The sequence below is a fragment of the Schistocerca gregaria genome, chromosome 7 (genome assembly GCF_023897955.1).
Source record: "Schistocerca gregaria isolate iqSchGreg1 chromosome 7, iqSchGreg1.2, whole genome shotgun sequence".
Taxonomy (NCBI): Eukaryota; Metazoa; Arthropoda; class Insecta; order Orthoptera; family Acrididae; genus Schistocerca; species Schistocerca gregaria.
Genome location: NC_064926.1, coordinates 388551666 through 388572009, shown reverse-complemented (window position 1 = coordinate 388572009; position 20344 = coordinate 388551666). Strand labels below are relative to the sequence as shown.

Genomic DNA, 20344 nt, shown 5'->3' with positions numbered 1-20344 from the left:
CCGGAACAATACGGTTTGATTTGATAATCTACTTTATCTATATGACTTTCTTGGTCCTTTACTGGAAGTAGCTTTTCTACTGCTTAGTGCGCACAATGTTGCTATCTCTTATTCTTGTGAGAAAAAAATTGCCGTACACTTAGTTGCATCTTTCGTCCAACTGAGAGATGCGTTATAAGAACGAAATTACCCTGAGTCACGCTGACCCCCATTGCTGCAGTTCCACGTTATGAAACTGTTCACTACTGAGACATCTAAAAAGTAAAAACGGAAATCTTAGTTTTTTATGACTCAGAACATATTTTCACCAGCATAAAAGAAAATAATTCATAGAAGCACATGCTAGATAGAAATATAAAGATTCATAATGAAGAAATGCAGAATTCTGCGTCTGTCACAAAGACGTTACTTCGGCCACTAACCCGTTTCCACGGTTACACTATCATCATCAGGTAGAGAGGCAGCTTTTACAGAGATATTCATAATGGAAAGCACTCACAATTTCTTACAGCAACTAGTGAGGTTGCAACTTGCACTGTTACTAATTAAACGAATTCGTCACCGCATCTATAAATAAAATGTAGCAAGTGATATAGTACTTACAGCGCAAGAAGGAGAGTATGTGTGCTGCATTCTGATTTGGAAAATCGTATCTTTTCCCCACCGTTCATCAGTCACTCAATGTTGTGGTTATGTAGCAAAGAAGTTATGTTTACCCCCAAAGATTTTAAGGCCAAGGAAATTACATAACAGGCAGAAGATGTATCAGTATATGTAACTGCATATTCTATGTTATTATGGCACAGAGACAATGAGAAATTTTATCAGCAGGAATTGATTAAATGACCTCTGAATGTCACGCAGCTTCAGTATATGAAAACATTTTCTGCAATAGCATATGAGACTGAAAAAAGCTAAATAAATTATGAAACTCTCCAAAGTGCACGAAAATGGCTCCATGTATGTTGTCTCCGTTACAACGATTAGCACTATAAGGTAATGGGAGTTCAGACATAAATTATACGAAAAATGGTTACTTATCTGATAAGCAAATAGTTCCACATTTATGACTTACTGTGTAACAATTTTAAAATTTGCATGAAAGAATAGATAAATTCTCGATTAACACGCAAAAATAAGTCAAACATGCACAAATTCACTTAATACTGTCGAAACTTTTTTAAAAAAATTGCTTGATTTAGTATCACAACATGATCAGTGAGTGAATTCTGGTCTGCTATCTTTCTATGGAAGAAAATTTTTGAGCTTTATTTACCGTGTGCATCATCTCGCGATCAACATTTGTGTTGTCAACGTTGTTATCTTTGATATAAAAAAATGGTTCAAATGGCTCTGAGCACTATGGGACTCAACTGCTGTGGTTATCAGTCCCCTAGAACTTAGAACTACTTAAACCTAACTAACCTAAGGACATCACACACATCCATGCCCGAGGCGGGATTCGAACCTGCGACCGTATCAGTCGCACGGTTCCGGACTGCGCGCTGTGATGTCCGGAATTTAAAAAAAAAGGGAGGGTGGTAATTTTTTGTTTTTGTTTCGTTGAAAGGAAAGAAAGAAAAAAGGGTGAATAAAGGTGAAGGGAAGTGGTTCTATTTTTACTGGAATGAATTTATTGATGGACATCACAAAAATTTATTTTACCTATATTTTTTTTTACTCATCGAAGAAGACAACACAACACATATAAAAGAAATCATCACACTAATATTATCCACAGAATGATCGTTTCACAAGACACTTTCTAGCTCGACTGACTCTTAAGACTGAACAAGACTCGACTGACTCTACTCTCTCTCTGGACCACAGTCTCTTCACGTCCCTCTGGACCAGAGATTTCAACTGTGATTAGCACGCCGATTATTTAATTAATCGTACAGCCGCTGGGCGCGCGCTTGGCGCGTCATTTAAATGGGGTTAAACGCACACCGCGAGAGGCGTGGGCTAGCGGTGTCTTACAGGTATCGCCACAGCGCCTAGAACCGCGAGACCACCGCGGCCGGCATCTCTGATATAATATTTGACTATTGCAGATTTGTGTCTTATCGGAATGTGCTCATGCGTTCCTTGAACCTAATGTGAAAGTTATGGCCAGTTTGTCCAATATATTGGGTAGATCATTCATTCCAAGCAAATCCAGATTGGATGAATTTGTCGCAACTACTTTTAATACTGTGGGACACAGTGTAATCTGTAATGGATGTAACTGTTATAAAGACTGAGGTTCAGATACACGGCTAAAAATGTGACCTGATCTACCTCAAACACTCTAAGTAAAATAGCTGAAAATGCCTCTGCACAACACACTCGATACCCTTGTGTACCAATTAAGCGAAAACTTATATCACAGCAACGCACAGAAGTGCAATATTCCAATTCTGTGACTATTGAGAAGCAAATATTTTGATTGGGACATATGCGTCCCATTTGTAACAAAAGGGTTAGAGTCTGAGAAAATTACGAAACGCTGGTAATGTTTATCACGAGTCACGCTTCTTATTGCTTTTATTTCTCACCAGTGTTTGTTAATGACGCGGTAATAATAGCGACATCGTCAGTGACGAGACTACTCTAAATGAATACCGAGTAAAGTTAGTTTCTGAACGTACAATCACTGAAATGAGTGACAAAAACTGAAACTACAGGAAAACGTTTTTGAAGTGAGGCAATAAAATAACGGGACGGATATGACGCAGCTGCTACGGCCTGAAGAAGGAAACCATTACACAATCACAATAAAAAAAGTGAAGCTTTGCTTTTATTCCTTGCGGTGGACCTTTTTTCTTATCTCAGCCGAATTGCACAGCAGTTTATTCTAGACAATAACAGCTAACACTGACAAAGGACTTCAGTCTTTTCAAGGCTTTACAGATCATTGGTGACTTTGATTCACTCTCACATACTACGTTATGAGAAAATAAGGTCTACTCGAGATGTACTGACCAAATTTAAATAAAATTATCCAACAACCAATAATGATAGATTCCAACAGTAATAAATATCTGTCGAATTATATCATTTGAGCAAAAGAAAGAAAAAATTAATGACTGGCTAACGATCAAGATTTTGGAACAGGACTGGTATTATGGAACAAGACGACATGTAGTGAATATCGGGTTGTGCATCCATATCTTCCATATTAAGATTAAGCGGTAGAAAATTGTTAATTTATTCTGCCCCTGACACACAAGCTCCCGAAGGAACAAAAAACCTATAAATAAGATGAGATAGGAGGGCAGTCTGGAATAAATTTTTAAAATACAAATCTTTTTATTGTTTCATGAAACATTCGTCTATTACATGCATACACTTCCCCATACGCTGGAATTAATTCTAGGAACTTTATCCTCTCCAGTAATGAATATGATTTTGGGAAAGGGTTCAACAGATTCTCGATGGGATGAAAATAGGTGTCCACCTGTTTTTTGTTTCGCTTGAGGAAACAAAAGCCTTCGGTAGGTGATACAGATAACGTAAATATTGCCTATGTGATGCTTTTCTCCATCAAATAAAAAATTATTCGATGTGTTGTGTACTCCTGATGTCATGATGAAGAATGATACGTTTTCGGTTGTTTTCCTGATTTCTTCGACAATTTGCTGCAAAAAGTTTGTTGTATACTATGTAATATTGGCTGTTTACTGATCTGCTAAAGCAGCCTTGGGCAATCTTTGTTGGCCTACAGGCCTGATTCCCACTGTTAACTACTATCGAGGGCTGCTCGCCACGTGACGTGACAACAGCGCTCCTAGCGCTTACAGTCAGAACCATAGAATTCGTGTCGTTGATGTCCATGGTGTAACGCTCGGATATGAATGACAGCTCTTTCCTGGCACGCCACGCGGGTAAATTATGCCTCAAAACACACGTATACGAGAGTAAATAACATTCGTTTTATGTTCATGCCGTCGTCAGATGTTTATATTTAATTAAGCGTTATGAATATTATTTCTTTACTTAGGCCGTATAAAAAAAGCTGTCTTACAAACTTAGTTTCAAAATTCTGTAACACTGTCAGTGAAGAAACAACGTTGAAAGCACGTAAATAAATGTAAACATCTGAAAATGGAATAATAGGCATCTGGAAGTGTCGTCAAGGAGAAATAAACGCCTACAAAATCAGCGGGTTTCAGTTAATTCATTACAAATTACATACAATTGCAATAGCTGCAGTGTTGTAGTATGTCCACAGTCTCTCTCCTACGAATTCCTTCCACGGCCGAATTGAAACCAATCGCTGGTTGGGGCCGCCCCACCCGTGTTCTAAACCAATATTCCATCTTCATACCAGGGTTAAAGTTAAACTAATATACACCCTGAATTGTCAAAACAAACTGTTAATATAACATTCCCAGTGTTGAAATGGGTGAATAAGCATGTTCCAAAAGCCAATAAAAAATTAAATTAAAAAAAATAAAGGTCAAGCCCTGGCCAGCTTAACCAAAGAAGGGAGCTATCATTTTTACGGAAATGCTTCTCGAAGGAACCACATCTGTAGATTTCGGTCGATCTTGACCCATCCAAACAGCTGAGTGCCGCTTAATTTCCGGTTCCTACAAATATATACAGATTTCATCAACTGTTATGATACTGTACATGGATATTGCATTTCGTCGGTTGAATTTTTTGAGCTTTTCCGTACTAAAAGTGACACGCACATTTTTCTGAGCTGAGGTCAAATTGTGCGAAACCCATGGAGTACAGAACTTCTCACACCCAAAATTTTCACGTGAAACCAAATTTTCTGCGGTCTTCGAATGCCCAGGATCGCCTGCAGCTAAAGGTAAGCCACATGCCGATCATGTTCAACCACAGTACGTACGGTGCCGATATTTTTGGGAATAACTGTCGATTTTGATCGACCTTAACGAAATACTACGCTGACGGACTACGCCCACGACTGAATTCTAGGAACTGAGTATTAGCTAGTTCATTAATTCGTATTACAAGGCGAGGGTGAGTAGGCTGCGTTCTAGTTCTCGTACCTAGGCTGAATTGGGGAACTGAAGCTACAGGACATATGATTCCTGACAGATATGTAAAATTAAAACCAAATGCATGTTATTGTAATAGATAAGAAACTTTCAGAATGAATTTTTCACTCTGCATCAGAATATGTGCACTTTTGAAATTCTTGCAGAACTGTTTGTCACATCAGAGCTGGAACCCGGAAGGAAAAGTTCCTCGTTAGAGTTCCTTTACGACAAATAGTTTTAAGCTGCTAGGAAGTTCCAAGAAAGAAACTAGTGTAATTGCTTAGGCACTGAAAGAATGGCGTGGGCGAATGAAAATGAAACTACAGACACACAGTTGGTTCTTCACAACATGATTGTGTATCGTGAGCCGCCAATAAACTTGAGAACATCTTTCACGTAATAGGTGGAGCGGTTGTTCATCCCCTACGGCGTACATAATGGACAAAGCGAGAAGGAAAAAAAACCGAGTCTGGTTGTTTCTTTCTGTTCTTTATCTGTCCCAGCCGGCCGCTGTGGCCGAGCGGTTCTCGGCGCTTCAGTCTGCTGCTGCTACGGTCGCAGCTTCGAATCCTGCCTCGGGCATGGATGTGTGTGATGTCCTTAGGTTAGTTAGGTTTAAGTAGTTCTAAGTCTAGGGGACTGATGACCTCAGATGTTAAGTCCCATAGTGCTCAGAGCACCTGAACCACCGATCTGTCCCATCCTTGCCCAGCTAGACATGTAAGTATTAAATGTCTTTATACATTAGCTACACCGAGGTGACAAAAATCATCGGACGCACCTATACATATAACGGTAGTATCGCGTACACAAGGTATAAAAATGCAGTACATTGGCGGAGCTTTCATTTGTACTCGAGCGATTCATGTGAAAAGTTTTCCGACGTGATTATGGCCGCACGACGGAAATTAACAGACTTCGAACGCGGAATGGTAGATGGAGCTAGACGCATAGGACATTCCATTTCGGAAACTGTCAGGGAATTCAATATTCCAATATCCACGGTGTCAAGAGTGGATCCTAGGCGACTGGAAAAACATGGCCCGATCAGATGAGTCCACATCTCAATTTGTTACAGCTGATGGTAGGGTTCGATTGTGACCCAACGAAGCCATGGACCCAAGTTGTCAACAAGGCCCCCATAATGGGGTGTATTGTGTTTACATGGAATGGACTGGGTTCTCTGGTGCCACAGAATCGATCATTGACGGGAAAAAGTTACTTTCAACTATCTGGAGATCATTTGCAGCCATTCATGGCCTTCACGCTCCCAAACAACGACTGAATTTGTATGAATGACAGTGCCCGTGTTACCAGGCCACAACTGTTCGCGAATGGTTGGAAGAACATTCTGGACAATTCGAACAATTGATTTCGCTACACATCAAGCATTTATGAGACAGTTCGTGCATAAAATCGTGCATCGGCAACGCTTTCGCCATTATAAACAGCTGTAGCAAGGCTCAATATTTCTTTGGGGGCTCCCAACGTCTTGTTTAGTTCATGCCATATTGAGCCGCTTCACTACCCAGGACAAAAGGACGTCCTACACGATAGTGGAAAGTATCCCATGAATTTTGTCCCCTCAATATACTACGATGCAATAAAGAAAACTAAGCACTAAACTTGGAATAATCAAACCAACTCCAACCAGAAATAGGTATTCAGATACCAAACTCTAAAAAGAAAATCGAAAAGAAAAGTGTGGAACGCTTACATCCTCATTTGATTCACTCACTCCAGCAGGATGAGCTGGTCACTGCTATGTAAACAAAGGTGCAACAATAATAGCTGTGAAGGGACAACCAATAATCGTAACCACTCAAATAACGAGCAGCAATCGTGCCACCAGAGCCACCTACACAGGCAGAAACAAAAGACAGATTGCAAAGAATTGAACGCAAATAAAAAGGATCCCTCACTCTCCATCCCGTTCCGGCAAGGCGAATTCAAAGCGGCTATAAAATCAATAATGAATAAGAATGAGGAAAGCAAACGGAATTTATTTGCTATTCCGTGAATAGACGGGAATAGTTCGTGATAACACAGCCAGCTAAGGGGCATTATAAGGAATAGAATTGAAAGCGGTCGTTAGTATCACTACCGTAGACCTGTCAGCAGCTTATGACACAGTTTCGATTGGAGGCCTGACCCTGAAGCTCGAACAATGCATATCTAGCACGCGGCTCACACATGATAAAACAGGTTAATAAATCTACAATTCAAAGACACAATTCGGATCCATCACTAGCAAGTCAGAGCGAGAGAGAGAGGATCGATATTATTTATATCAGCGACATGCTATTTACTGTATATCAATCATTTGGCTATGAAGACGAACTACTAAATCACTCGGAGAAAGAGTGAATTTTAACGAAAAACATGGATATTCCATAACTGTTATAAAAAGTGGAGGCTACTCCTTAACTCCTGCAAAGTGAGGTGAGTGCATTTCGCCTTAACAGCGGTCTATAACAACTAAAAAATTAAACGCCACGTTCGGTTGGAAGAGAGTACGATACAACCTCCCTCTTCAATATCTTGGTGTTGAGCTAGACCGCTCATTAATATAGAAGGGACACCTTGAAAGTACGAACAAAAAAAGAAAATCTAGAAACAACGCCGTCGAGAAACTTGAATGGACGACATGGGAACATGGGGGCCGAAAAAAAATTTTGCGCATCGTTAACTATTCCACTGCGAAATACTATGCTCCCGAGTGGTTCAAAAACACACGTATGGATGTATAACTGAATGATACTATGAGGATAACTGATACATTAATACCTACTCTGTCACTCTGGTTATTTGTGCTGAGCAACGCTGCACCACTTAAGCTAAGGCGAGAACAGGCAGTTTCACGCTAGTGGAAGAATTTCCATGACTTGACTTACCGAAACACCTCCCTATTCACATGAGCATGGAAGATCTACCACAGCATTGGTCGATGTCCTGGAAATCTATTTGGGAAAATATTATGGGACCAAATTTCGATATTAGTGAAGAATGGAAAAGGAGATGGACAAGAAGTATCAACTACTTAGATATCGCAGAATCCATGGAAGAACTTCCAAGATGAATCTTCCTACGAAAGTGTGGACAAGGCTGAACAGAAAAAGAACGAGCTATTCGAGGTGAACTCCATGAATTATAGGTGGGACATACCATTTCTGCAGCCTGCATCTTACCGTGGAGAACATGAGCAAACTGTAGACCACATAGTACAAGAGTGCCAAGCAAGGAAGTATCAGGGACATATGGGAGATGCGATCGAAGCAACCGATTCTGTCGTTATCTGGTTGCCGGAGTAGAATTTTAAAATCAAAAAATCTCTATCTTCCAGCAGTATATTATGTTGGCGTACACTAAAATTTCAGCAACTATGGACATAATAAATCAGTTTATTAAATTGTGCAAACAACGATCCGTAAGTTATTGTATTCCATAGCTCACTAATCGAACAACAGGTTTCGTTCTTGCACCACGTCTTTGTATCTCAGACATACATCTTTCACCATGACCCCTAAAAATTTGTTTCAAGTCATACTGACTGCTAAAAGTCGCTGCGAACACTTGATACTTGTGTAATGACTTCAAACATTTCCCTCGGTGGGGGTGGTGAGGCAGCGAATTTACGTTAATTTTTCTGAAAAATCTACCTCAATGATAGTCTAACAGTGTCTAAAAAATTCTGTTCTTGTTTGAAGGTGAGTATGACAGTCACCTTGTCACAAACTACAGGGCAAGAGGAAGGAACAAAAATTCTATTCGGGATGAGAAATTCTAAAATCCTGTAATGGTCAACAACGATATTGCTTCTTTAAGGCGTCTCTACACTGTAGGCTATCTATATTCTGCCCGGTATTTTGACGGAGTGCAACTCAGGAACAATTGTTGTGATGAATCAAGTGGGCAAATATATTGAAATTAAATATCAGAGTAGCAGGTGGGAGTTAACCGCAAACGAATTAATAGGACTATCTTAGTGATTGGTAGTAACCATGTGTCCGGGCAGACGACGAAACTGTCAACATGACAGCTCGTCAGAGTAACTGGAGTGCAACCACATCAATTGTTAGAACAATAAAACAATTTCTACATCACCGGAAAATTTTGGCGAGTTTCCGCTCTACAAATTCAGCGTTATAACTAATGCCAAATAATAGGTCATGTGCCTCAGACAGCGTTCGCACTTAAGATTCCCCAAGCAAAAATAATAGGTCTAGAAACATAAGATACAAATGAAATACGTTTATGGCTCTTCAAAATAATCTCCATTAAGCATGACATACTATTGGAAAAGTTTATTAAAATATAAATGGATATGGTCAACGAAAGCTTCTTTCATAATGAATATAAGTATTTGTGTCATGTATCTTTCGATGTGTGATGCAGACAGTTTTGCACCGGGTGCGATTATTACTGCCTGAGGCACAGTCCATAGCTCTGGAAACATTCATCAACAGACTGATTTTTATCGCTAACAGTGTATAATTAAAGACGATGCAATTTCAGACGTTGTAACTCCTGCGCCCGTGTGAAGGCTTTCGAGAAGCTTCAGGTGAGGATGATATAAGTATCTGTTACAACGTTTCGTATTAAAAATCGATCTATCGGCACGTGAAGTGAGAGAGGAACTGACTCCTACCACTCTCGCTCGTGAGTTGATCGTCTTAGAATGATATCTGTGTATACGTTATTGGCAGCAGTGGCATTTGGACTTCGATCACGTTTGTGTCGTGGAAATGATCCTTTTCATTTTGGCAACCACGGCACGTAACTATCGAAGCCGGCTGTAACGCCCCCGGGTATGATCTCACGGTACTTCCTTATGAGTGTTACATACGCTATGCTATCTTACGTCACCAAGATTGACGTGAGCCGGCAATGCTTCTAGACAGCGTAAACAACCTGCAGCGAACAGCACAACTTCAGGAGTGAGTGTGTTTATAGTATGTGGCGTGTGGAGTATCCTATGATGCCCACTGCAGGTGCTGAATGCGGAACAGTTTTCCTGGCAGCAAAGGTTCGCGTCATTTCTGCTGGTGCCTCAGATTTTCTTAATGTGTGTTGATCGTTAGAAGTATTAAAATGCCGCCAGTTTCGATTGCATCAAGCGAGTACCTAAAGTCTCCTGAGCAGGAAGAGGCAGAAAAAAAAATGTGGTCCGACAGGACTGCCCTCTGCTTCCATAAGAAGTCACTGATCCTTTTATACACAAAAATATACAGATGTGTCGACTAGATGGATTAAAAATACAGAGAGAAAGAAAAAGATATACTACCTACTGCTATCTTATGAACAGGATGCACTAAATCTTAATACAGTGACTTCTTTGTGGAACTTGATAGCTGTTTGGTACGAAACATACGCATTTCATAGTCTGAGAGCATGTGACTGACAAATTGCCTGTTGACTAGGTCTGAATTTAAACTAACTTTAATGTCTGAAACTGCTTCGTCTTTACTTATTACTGTTATAATACTTTACATAAAATTACCATTAAAAATCAGAGCAGGCAAAAAATTCAGTAGGACGAGCATATCCGTTAGGACAGTGCGGCTAAATCTGGAGTTAATGGGTTATGGCAGCAGACGACCGACGAGAGTGCCTTTGCTAACAGCGCGACGTCGCCTGCAGCCCCTCTCTTGGGCTCGCGACCGTATCTGTTGGACCCTAGTTTGGAAAACCGTGACCTGGTCAGATGACTCCCGATTTCAGTTGGTAAGAGCTGATGGTAGGGTTCGAGAGGGGTACAGGCTCCACGAAGCCGTGGACCCAAGTTGTCAACAAGGTATTGTGAAATCTGTTGGTGACTCCATAATGATGTGGGCTGTGCTTGCATGGAATGGACTGGAACCTCTGGTCCAACTGAACCGACCATTGACCATTCGCAGCCATTCATGTAATTCATGTTTCCAAATCCCTACGGAATTTTTATGTATGACGATGCGCCATAGTTGTTCGCGACTGGTTTGAAGTACACTCTGTACAATTCGAGCCACCCAGATCGCCCGACATGAATTACATCGAAAATTTGTGGGAAATAATCGAGTGGTCAGTTCGTGCACAAAATATTGCACCAGAAACACTTTCAAAGTTATGGAGGGCTACAGAGGCAGGAAATATGTCTGGAGTGAACTTCCAGCGTTTTGTTGAGTCCATGTCGCTTCGGGCTGCTGCACTACGCCGGGCAAATGGTCCGACACGATATTTGGAGGCACCTCATGAGTTTTGTCACGACAGTGTGGTGTCCAAAATATGGGTGCCACGTCAGTCACTGCTGAACTGAGAGATCATCGCATCGATGGTCTTGAGGAACTTTTGCGTCGTTTCCAGATTGAAGGTCATGAATCTGCAGACAGAACTGTTACACGAGATGAAACCTGGACACACTATCATCAACCAGAAATGAAAAGATTGAGTAAGGAATGGCTCGACACCTCTTCACAATAAATAAATAAACGAATAAACAAATCTGATATCAAGCTTCGGCAAGAAAAGTCATCCTCACTCTTTTTTGAGTAGCGTTGTGTGGTTAATGGGATTAACAGTGGGTCAAATCTGCTACAAAATCATCTTCACCCTGGCATAAGGATAAACGACGAGGAGTTCTGACTGCAGGTGTTTTGATATTCGTCCCCATGTCTCCCACTGAATCGTAGAGACAACGCAGAATATTAAATCTGAATATCTGGAATAGCAATTTTATTCATAATATTTTACCTGGAGTGACTTTCATGTGTCGTAGAGACAACGCAGAATATTAAATCTGAATATCTGGAACAGCAATTTTATTCATAATATTTTACCTGGAGAGACTTTCATGTGTTCGGGCCCCTCAGACAAGAGCGGTAAGGCAAGCATTTCGCTTCAGCAACGAAGAAGAGGTGAAAACTATGGTGTGCGTCTGGCTGCATTCACAACCTCTAGAATTCTACTCACGAGATATCCACGTCCTTCCGAGACGGTGGAATCCGTGCATTACGTGTCATGGGCTCTACGCCGAAAAATGATACATTTGCAAGGCGTGTCTGAAGACGCCCCGGACAGCGGTGGGATACCAGATTACTGTTGTCCGCCATACAGTCCGACAACCACAACTAGGAGTTTTGATCTGTTCGCAATTCTTTTCCTGGCAGGACTCCTGTGGCTGTCAAGCGCAGCATCTTTACAGCACAGTGGTACGTCGACGATATTCTACATCTCGTTTTATTGCTCGTCATGGCAAATCATCCTAGGCTTACATTTTAGCAATGCAATGCCCGCCCGCACACGGTGAGAATTTCTACTGTTGTCTCCGTGCCTGTCAAACCTACCTTGGCCAGCAAAGTTCATGCATCTCTCCCAAACAGAGCACGTTTGGGGCATTATGGACAGGGCCCTCCAACAAGCTCGGGACTTTGACGACTAATGCGCCAATTGGACAGAACTTGGGACGATATCACACAGTAGGCTATCCAACAACTCCACCGATCAATACCGAGCGGAATAACTTCTTGCAAAAGGGCCACAAGTGGACAAAGACATTATTGACTTACTCAATTTGTAAAGCACTTTATCTTGAATATATCATCCAATTATCCTGAAACTGTAATTATTTGTTTGTCTATACATGTTCATCATATCTACTGACTTCTGTGTCTTCCGGATAGTTCCTTCGGGTGCTTCTTTTTCTTTCAGTGTAGTTAAAGATTTCATTTGAAACATGATTGTTTTTGTCCGCAACAAGGAACAAATTCCATCTGTCAAATAGTTTTACTGCCATTGAAATTGTGCTAAATAAACGTCATTTCTGTGTAATCCTAGATTAAGCGCGTTGGTGACAGATATCCTGCGGTGATATTTGTCGCAAGTTTGCAATACTGTGCGTTGTATTTCGGAGTTCGCCTTTCAGTAGGTGAAAGTTTATTGTTGCTGTTTGTCGCGGCGCCAGTAACACACTTCTATTTCTGTTTCCTATTTAGAACAAATAAATTCTTTCGGAAGTAATGTGTTTGGGTGATACTTGTTAACCGCGTGCGCATGCACATGAAACAAGTATAATGTTGGAACGCCGAAAGACAGATTCGACAAAATGTATGAATGCTGTTGTGCAATGGACTGAGAAGAAAGAGGAGGAATCCGAGGCGTGTTCTGAAGGAAGTGATCATGGAACTGATCACGAGACTGCAACACTGAATCGATACACGAGGTGAATGATGAGGAAAATGTATCCAGTTCACCTGAACTGGGTGATGCCGATGCATATACACTCCTGGAAATGGAAAAAAAGAACACATTGACACCGGTGTGTCAGACCCACCATACTTGCTCCGGACACTGCGAGAGGGCTGTACAAGCAATGATCACACGCACGGCACAGCGGACACACCAGGAACCGCGGTGTTGGCCGTCGAATGGCGCTAGCTGCGCAGCATTTGTGCACCGCCGCCGTCAGTGTCAGCCAGTTTGCCGTGGCATACGGAGCTCCATCGCAGTATTTAACACTGGTAGCATGCCGCGACAGCGTGGACGTGAACCGTATGTGCAGTTGACGGACTTTGAGCGAGGGCGTACAGTGGGCATGCGGGAGGCCGGGTGGACGTACCGCCGAATTGCTCAACACGTGGGGCGTGAGGTCTCCACAGTACATCGATGTTGTCGCCAGTGGTCGGCGGAAGGTGCACGTGCCCGTCGACCTGGGACCGGACCGCAGCGACGCACGGATGCACGCCAAGACCGTAGGATCCTACGCAGTGCCGTAGGGGCCCGCACCGCCACTTCCCAGCAAATTAGGGACACTGTTGCTCCTGGGGTATCGGCGAGGACCATTCGCAACCGTCTCCATGAAGCTGGGCTACGGTCCCGCACACCGTTAGGCCGTCTTCCGCTCACGCCCCAACATCGTGCAGCCCGCCTCCAGTGGTGTCGCGACAGGCGTGAATGGAGGGACGAATGGAGATGTGTCGTCTTCAGCGATGAGAGTCGCTTCTGCCTTGGTGCCAATGATGGTCGTATGCGTGTTTGGGGCCGTGCAGGTGAGCGCCACAATCAGGACTGCATACGACCGAGGCACACAGGGCCAACACCCGGCATCATGGTGTGGGGAACGATCCCCTACACTGGCCGTACACCTCTGGTGATCGTCGAGGGGACACTGAATAGTGCACGGTACATCCAAACCGTCATCGAACCCATCGTTCTACCATTCCTAGACCGGCAAGGGAACTTGCTGTTCCAACAGGACAGTGCACGTCCGCATGTATCCCGTGCCACCCAACGTGCTCTAGAAGGTGTAAGTCAACTACCCTGGCCAGCAAGATCTCCGGATCTGTCCCCCATTGAGCATGTTTGGGACTGGATGAAGCGTCGTCTCACGCGGTCTGCACGTCCAGCACGAACGCTGGTCCAACTGAGGCGCCAGGTGGAAATGGCATGGCAAGCCGTTCCACAGGACTACATCCAACATCTCTACGATCGTCTCCATGGGAGAATAGCAGCCTGCATTGCTGCGAAAGGTGGATATACACTGTATTAGTGCCGACATTGTGCATGCTCTGTTGCCTGTGTCTATGTGCCTGTGGTTCTGTCAGTGTGATCATGTGATGTATCTGACCCCAGGAATGTGTCAATAAAGTTTCCCCTTCCTGGGACAATGAATTCACGGTGTTCTTATTTCAATTTCCAGGAGTGTAGTTCATCAGAATTTTATTACAGAAAGGATCGTGAAATAAGCTGGGACACAGAAAGTTTATCGGAAAAATGTGCATACTCCAGGAAGTATCATCATCCTCCAGTTATGGTTTCCTGTAACAACGTACACATTGAAAACGTCGGTTCAAGATTTAATATTTATATTTGTATAACGTGAGCCTGGTCATATAAAAGTCCATTATATTCACTTGAATGATGGGTACCATTCAAAACATAACCTATAATTAACGCTCTTCAAATAAATGAAAGAATTATCATTTAAAATGATATTCTTATTCTAGGTACATTTTAACAGATGGGCGACATATGCCATCTACGCGCCTAATTGTGCAACACCTACACGGTGCACAGGGTTCTACGCAAAAGAATGGAGCTTCCCCCTATACTCCATTCATCATAAGAATAAACCTCATGTAAAGAGACACAATCGCGATGATTGGTCAGCAGCCGTAACTCTGTACTCTGGTGTTGTTCCTCTCTTGGCAGTAGATCCAACTTACGTATTAGATATCTTAATACTAGGTCACTGCAAATGAAACGTTAAGACATTCTGATGCATTAACAGCGATCAAAGTTTTTTTGGTCATATCTTAGCTACGTAATTTTTATTTCAATAATCGTCTACAGTCTCAGTCTGAAAGCGCTACTAGTGCTCCAGTTGTCTGGCTGTTCAGATGTACCGCGAAAATGGATGACACTGCTTCCTGCTCCGTAGTGAAACACGCTCGCGTAACACCGTTAATGGCAGGAAATGAGTTGTTCTTAATGTTTTTCACAACACTAAAAAGAAAAATCGGCTTTGTCGTTTTTCAAGAAACATTATGTACCACATGTAGGGACCGTATTTTCATTATGTTCGTGGCGTAATCGGTAGTGTCGTGGATTAACAATCAAACGCGATGGTGAGCGGTTGTCCGATACCCGCTATGATCTACAAGTTTTTTTTTGTTCTGCTTGAATGTCTAAATCATTTATATATGAAATTTATCAAATATGTGGTAATTAACAGATACTTAAGCATAATTTTTTCAAGAAAAATGCACGTCTTCTTGTTTTTAATTAGATGTCAGACGCAGAATCTTGGTTTTCACTGCAAATAGACATTCTCAATTGGCGATACATTATAAAAAATTGTTTAAGATTCTGAAGTTACGAAAACGTTGCACAAATGTTTTGGAGAAAAATGAAAAATCAAATACTCTTTGTTTGAATATGCCCATTGTTTAATACTGTTCATATGATATATTTTTACATATCACTTTAACACTGGCATCTGAACCCAATAGAATTGATCTGGAACCAAGTTGATGGATTTGTCACGAGAAATAACATGACATTTAAGCTACCAAACTTAATAGAGCTAATGCATGAAGCATTGTGACATGTCACTGCCGAAGGATCGCGAAATGCAGAACAGCACGTCATAAAACAACAACAGAAAATGACGCCATTTTGGTTCAAAGTGGTTCAAATGGCTCTGAGCACTATGGGACTTAACATCTGAGGTCATCAGTCCCATAGAACTTAGAACTACTTAAGCCTAACTAACCTCAGGACATAGCACACGTCCATGCCCCAGACAGGATTCGAACCTGCGACCGTAGCGGTCACGCGTTTCCAGACTGAATCGCCTAGAACCGCACGGGCACACCGGCCGGCCACATTTTTGGTGGTTTGGGATTCTGTTGCTGCTCGCCTCGTTGTCAACGTAGCAGTACTGAAATGTATTGTACTCCTCGGAGTCCGATATGGAAGAAGTTCAGAGATTACCAGAAGACTGACTGTTACGTCATGTGTCTAGGGCCTCCCGTCGGATAGACCGTTCGCCGGGTGCAAGTCTTTCGATTTGACGCCACTTCAGCGACTTGCGCGTCGTTGCGGACGAAATGATGATGATTAGGACAACACAACACCCAGCCACTGAGCGGAGAAAATCTCCGATCCAGCCGGGAATCGAACCCGGGCCCTTAGGATTGACATTCTATCGCGCTGACCACTCAGCTGCCGGGGGCGGACACTGACTGTGATACCTTCAGTTAACTGCATGGCGAAATCCCAGCAGTACGCTTTTACACCCCACGTAGCTCATGTGTGCGTTTTCACGCCGCACATAGCTCATGGAAAAAATTTACCCTCGTTAAAGTCAGGAATTCTCAGCACTCTCGTTTTTAATTACATTACCATCTTAGCTAAGATCGAGAGCATGTGAGCATGTTATTTTTTCCATCAGATCACCTAAGAAGCGTATCGTCGGAGTTTTCCCATTATTTACTTCTGTTCAAAAATTAAATGACATTCAAGGTGATATTGTTCTCTGCTCGCCTTTTTTTACATCTTTAGTACAACTATTTACATCACTGCCGCTTAGCTGGACCATGTAGCTGGCCAGTGCGTTCCAAGTTAAATGCGTCGGTATAGCTGTTGTCCCGTATTATCGCTGGATCGATGTACGCTTAACGCATAGCATAAAACGTATACTCACTATCGTACTTGACTGTACTCGAGACAGCTTGGCTTCTGCTCCAAGTGAAACGAAATCAAATGTGGTTCCAGCAAAAGCGGATGTGTACACAGCGTAATGTTTACTTGAGGTTTATTCTTATGATGTCCGCCTGTTTAGGTGGGTGGTAACGTGCTTGCCTCCCATGCAAGCGGGTCCGGCTTAGACTTCTCCGCTCGTTGACTGCGTGTTGTGTTGTCCTCATCATCATTTCATCTTCATCACAGGCGTGCAAGTCGCCCAATGAGACGTCGAACGAAATAAGACTTGCACTTGGAGACCGAACTTCCCCGAATGGGGCCTCCCGGCAAACGATGCCATACGCTCATTTCATTTTATTCTTATGATGAACGGAGTATACGATGTGCAGCTGCTGCATCCGTGTCAACCTGATGACTGGCCAAAGGGCACAGAGCATTTGCAACTGAGATGCTGCGTCTCATCGACGGTTACCCAGACTATCTGGAAAAGGCGATGTTGAAAGGAAGAAGTTTGATTTAACCTTCCCAGGAAGGAAAAAAAGGGGGATTCGGCAACTGGCAACAACACTGGCAAATGTCAAGCATCTTCTTTCAGTGACTCACCTATAGTACAGGCAAAGAGAGTATTTCTCACCAAAAATGTCTGCCAGCCTGCAAAAACGGGAGGAAATTTCTGAGAAAATATGTTTAGGAAATAGCAGAAAATCATCTACTGTAGGCAATCGGAAAAGAGAATCGAAGCTTTTGAGATCTGATATTGTAGGAAGCTGACAGGAAAATAGAAAGTTCTCTGCAGAATCGACAAGGGACGAATATGTGGACATCAGGGAACAATTTCTACGATACTAGATGGAGCCGTTAATCACTTGTTCCCATCTGCATTCTAGAGCTCGGTTGATTCCCAGAAAGCCTTAGAATTAACGTGGTTACGAAACACGTCGCAGAGGCGAATCTCCTCGCAAATTACGGCGCGCGGTTGGTCAGGCGTTCTTCAGCAAAATTCTGAAGTCTGAGGTATGATGCCTCATTGTCAGAAGAATTCGGTGTGAACCTAACTAATGTATCAAAGTAACTGGGAACGTAACTACTAATGATTCAGTCACCAACAAGTGTGAACCCCTTTTCAAAATAGTGTATTTCAGAAAGTGCAATTCAGCGGCGTTAGAGATAAGGCATTTTTACTCTACTCTCTCGAGAGTTTAATATAGTACTTAACAAGAGCGCCAGTACAGCACAGCAATGCAATGGTATCGAAATCGTGCTCGAGACATAATTTTCCGTCTCATTAAGGAGGAGTATTCTCTGAATCATGGCTTTCCTAATTATTCCACTGAGGTTTGCTTCTTCACGTACTGAAGACGATACGTTCAGGACCATTACTGGCACTTTACGAATCGATTTAAGATATACTCACAAGCAGGAGACGTCAAATTATCCTGGACGGGAGCTCATTACCAGATACAGAAGCGAATCAGCGTAGTCATAAGAGAAACGTAATAGCACTGTTACTGACGATTTACACAGTTGCAAGTCACTAAGTGAACAGTAATTGCAATGGATGATAATAATAATGAGAGATTGCAAGAACCTCGTTTCAGACTACCTGCAGAGGGTAGATGACACCTACAGCTTACTGTTATGAACTCCCTCTACATTCGTTTGGAACACTCTGAAGGTAATTAGTATCTCAAGACATTCGCGTCTGACGAGCTGAACTAGAATCAAATTGAATAATGTGTGATCTGCTACATTTTACTGTAGATTAATTCCAACGGTCGTTGTGTCCGCTTTGAGAGATGGCGCGTATGCTAAACAGCAGATACAGTTACATGGGATGCAATTTATAAGCTTAAGTTACAAGAAATATCGAAAACATTAAAAACCAGTTGAGATCTGGATAGCAACGGTCTGAATGTGAAAGTTTTCAAATATAGTACCTACAGACTCAAAAAGAGATATGATAGACAGGGAAGACTAGAGGAGTGTAAAGTGGCAAAGATAACTAAAAATAAATTCCAGCCATTATCTGAACTTATGCTGTTGAAATATCAGCGTAACTTTTGAAAAGGGCATTTTTTGGGCACATATGCAATCTTTACGTTTAAAAATGTTCTGACGGGAAAAAATCGAAACATCAAGCAGTTGTGCTACTTAAGCGGAAGTTGGTAGGCGTGTTTTTGCATCTGGGAGATGATGTCTATTCAAACTTCACGCCACGAGTGACTTTAGTAGTCCCACAATGATGATAAAAATCAGGTTTGCTTTAAGTACACGATGTAACCGTCATGAGCATTAGTAACCTTTGAGAATGAACGTGGTGACTTATGTTAGTCGAGAATCATTTAAGGCGACAAAGACGTCATTATCGACAGCTTAGTGTGTTTGAAAGAGGTAATGTATAGGGCTACAAGAAGCTGAATGTTCCTTCTGGGATACTGCAGATAGACATGGCAGGAATGTAGCCACTGTAGACGAGTGCTAGCAGCGGTGGCCGCGGGAATGTACAGCCGCAAGAAGAACGGGCTATGGACTGCCACGCGGCACTGCCGAGAGGGAAGACCATCGTCTTCGAAGTATGGCTGTGGTGTACCGTACTGTGCTGCAGCGGCAATTTGAGAAGAAGTTGCCACCACAGTGAGACAACTGTTACAAATCGGTTAATTCACGGACAGCTCCGAGACAATTAGCGTGCATTTCACTGATCCCAAACCACAGCCACTTGCTTCAGTTGTGTCAAGCGAGAGCGCATGGGGGGGGGGGGGGGGGGGGGGGAAGAGGCGGCAGAGGGGAGGTCTATTTTGTTTTCTGACGAAAGCTGCTTGTGTCGCGGTGCCACTGATGGCCAAGTGTTGTTTATGAGAAGGCCACTTGAGGGCTTGTAACCAACCTGTCTGCGTGCTAGACACACTGGACCCACTCATGGGGTTATGGTGTGGGATTCGATTTCTTATGACAGCAGGGGCACACTCGTAGTTATGGCACACACCATGACTGAAACGCTGTACTTCAATCTGGTGATTCGACCTGTCGTGCTGCCATTCATGAACAGCTTCCCAGGGTTGTTTTTCAACAGGATAACTATCGCCCTCATACGCTCGTTGTAACCCTACATCCTGCAAAGTGTCGGAATGTTGCCTTCGCCTGCTCAATCAGCAGATCTGTCCTCAGTC

General features: G+C 42.7%; 1 protein-coding gene across 2 annotated transcripts in view; it reads right to left on the bottom strand.

Annotated features, from left to right (window-relative positions):
* LOC126281386 (uncharacterized) overlaps positions 1-20344 on the bottom strand; it is a 264112-nt gene that overhangs the window by 212280 nt on the left and 31488 nt on the right. The window contains exon 1 of one of the 2 annotated variants that reach the window (XM_049980310.1): positions 604-774. The exons of the other annotated variant lie outside the window; for it this stretch is intronic. Coding sequence (XP_049836267.1) covers positions 604-633 — 30 coding nt within the window. The 5' untranslated portion in view covers positions 634-774. Of the gene's footprint in view, positions 1-603; positions 775-20344 lie in introns of those variants that run through there. 2 annotated transcript variants of the gene reach the window in all.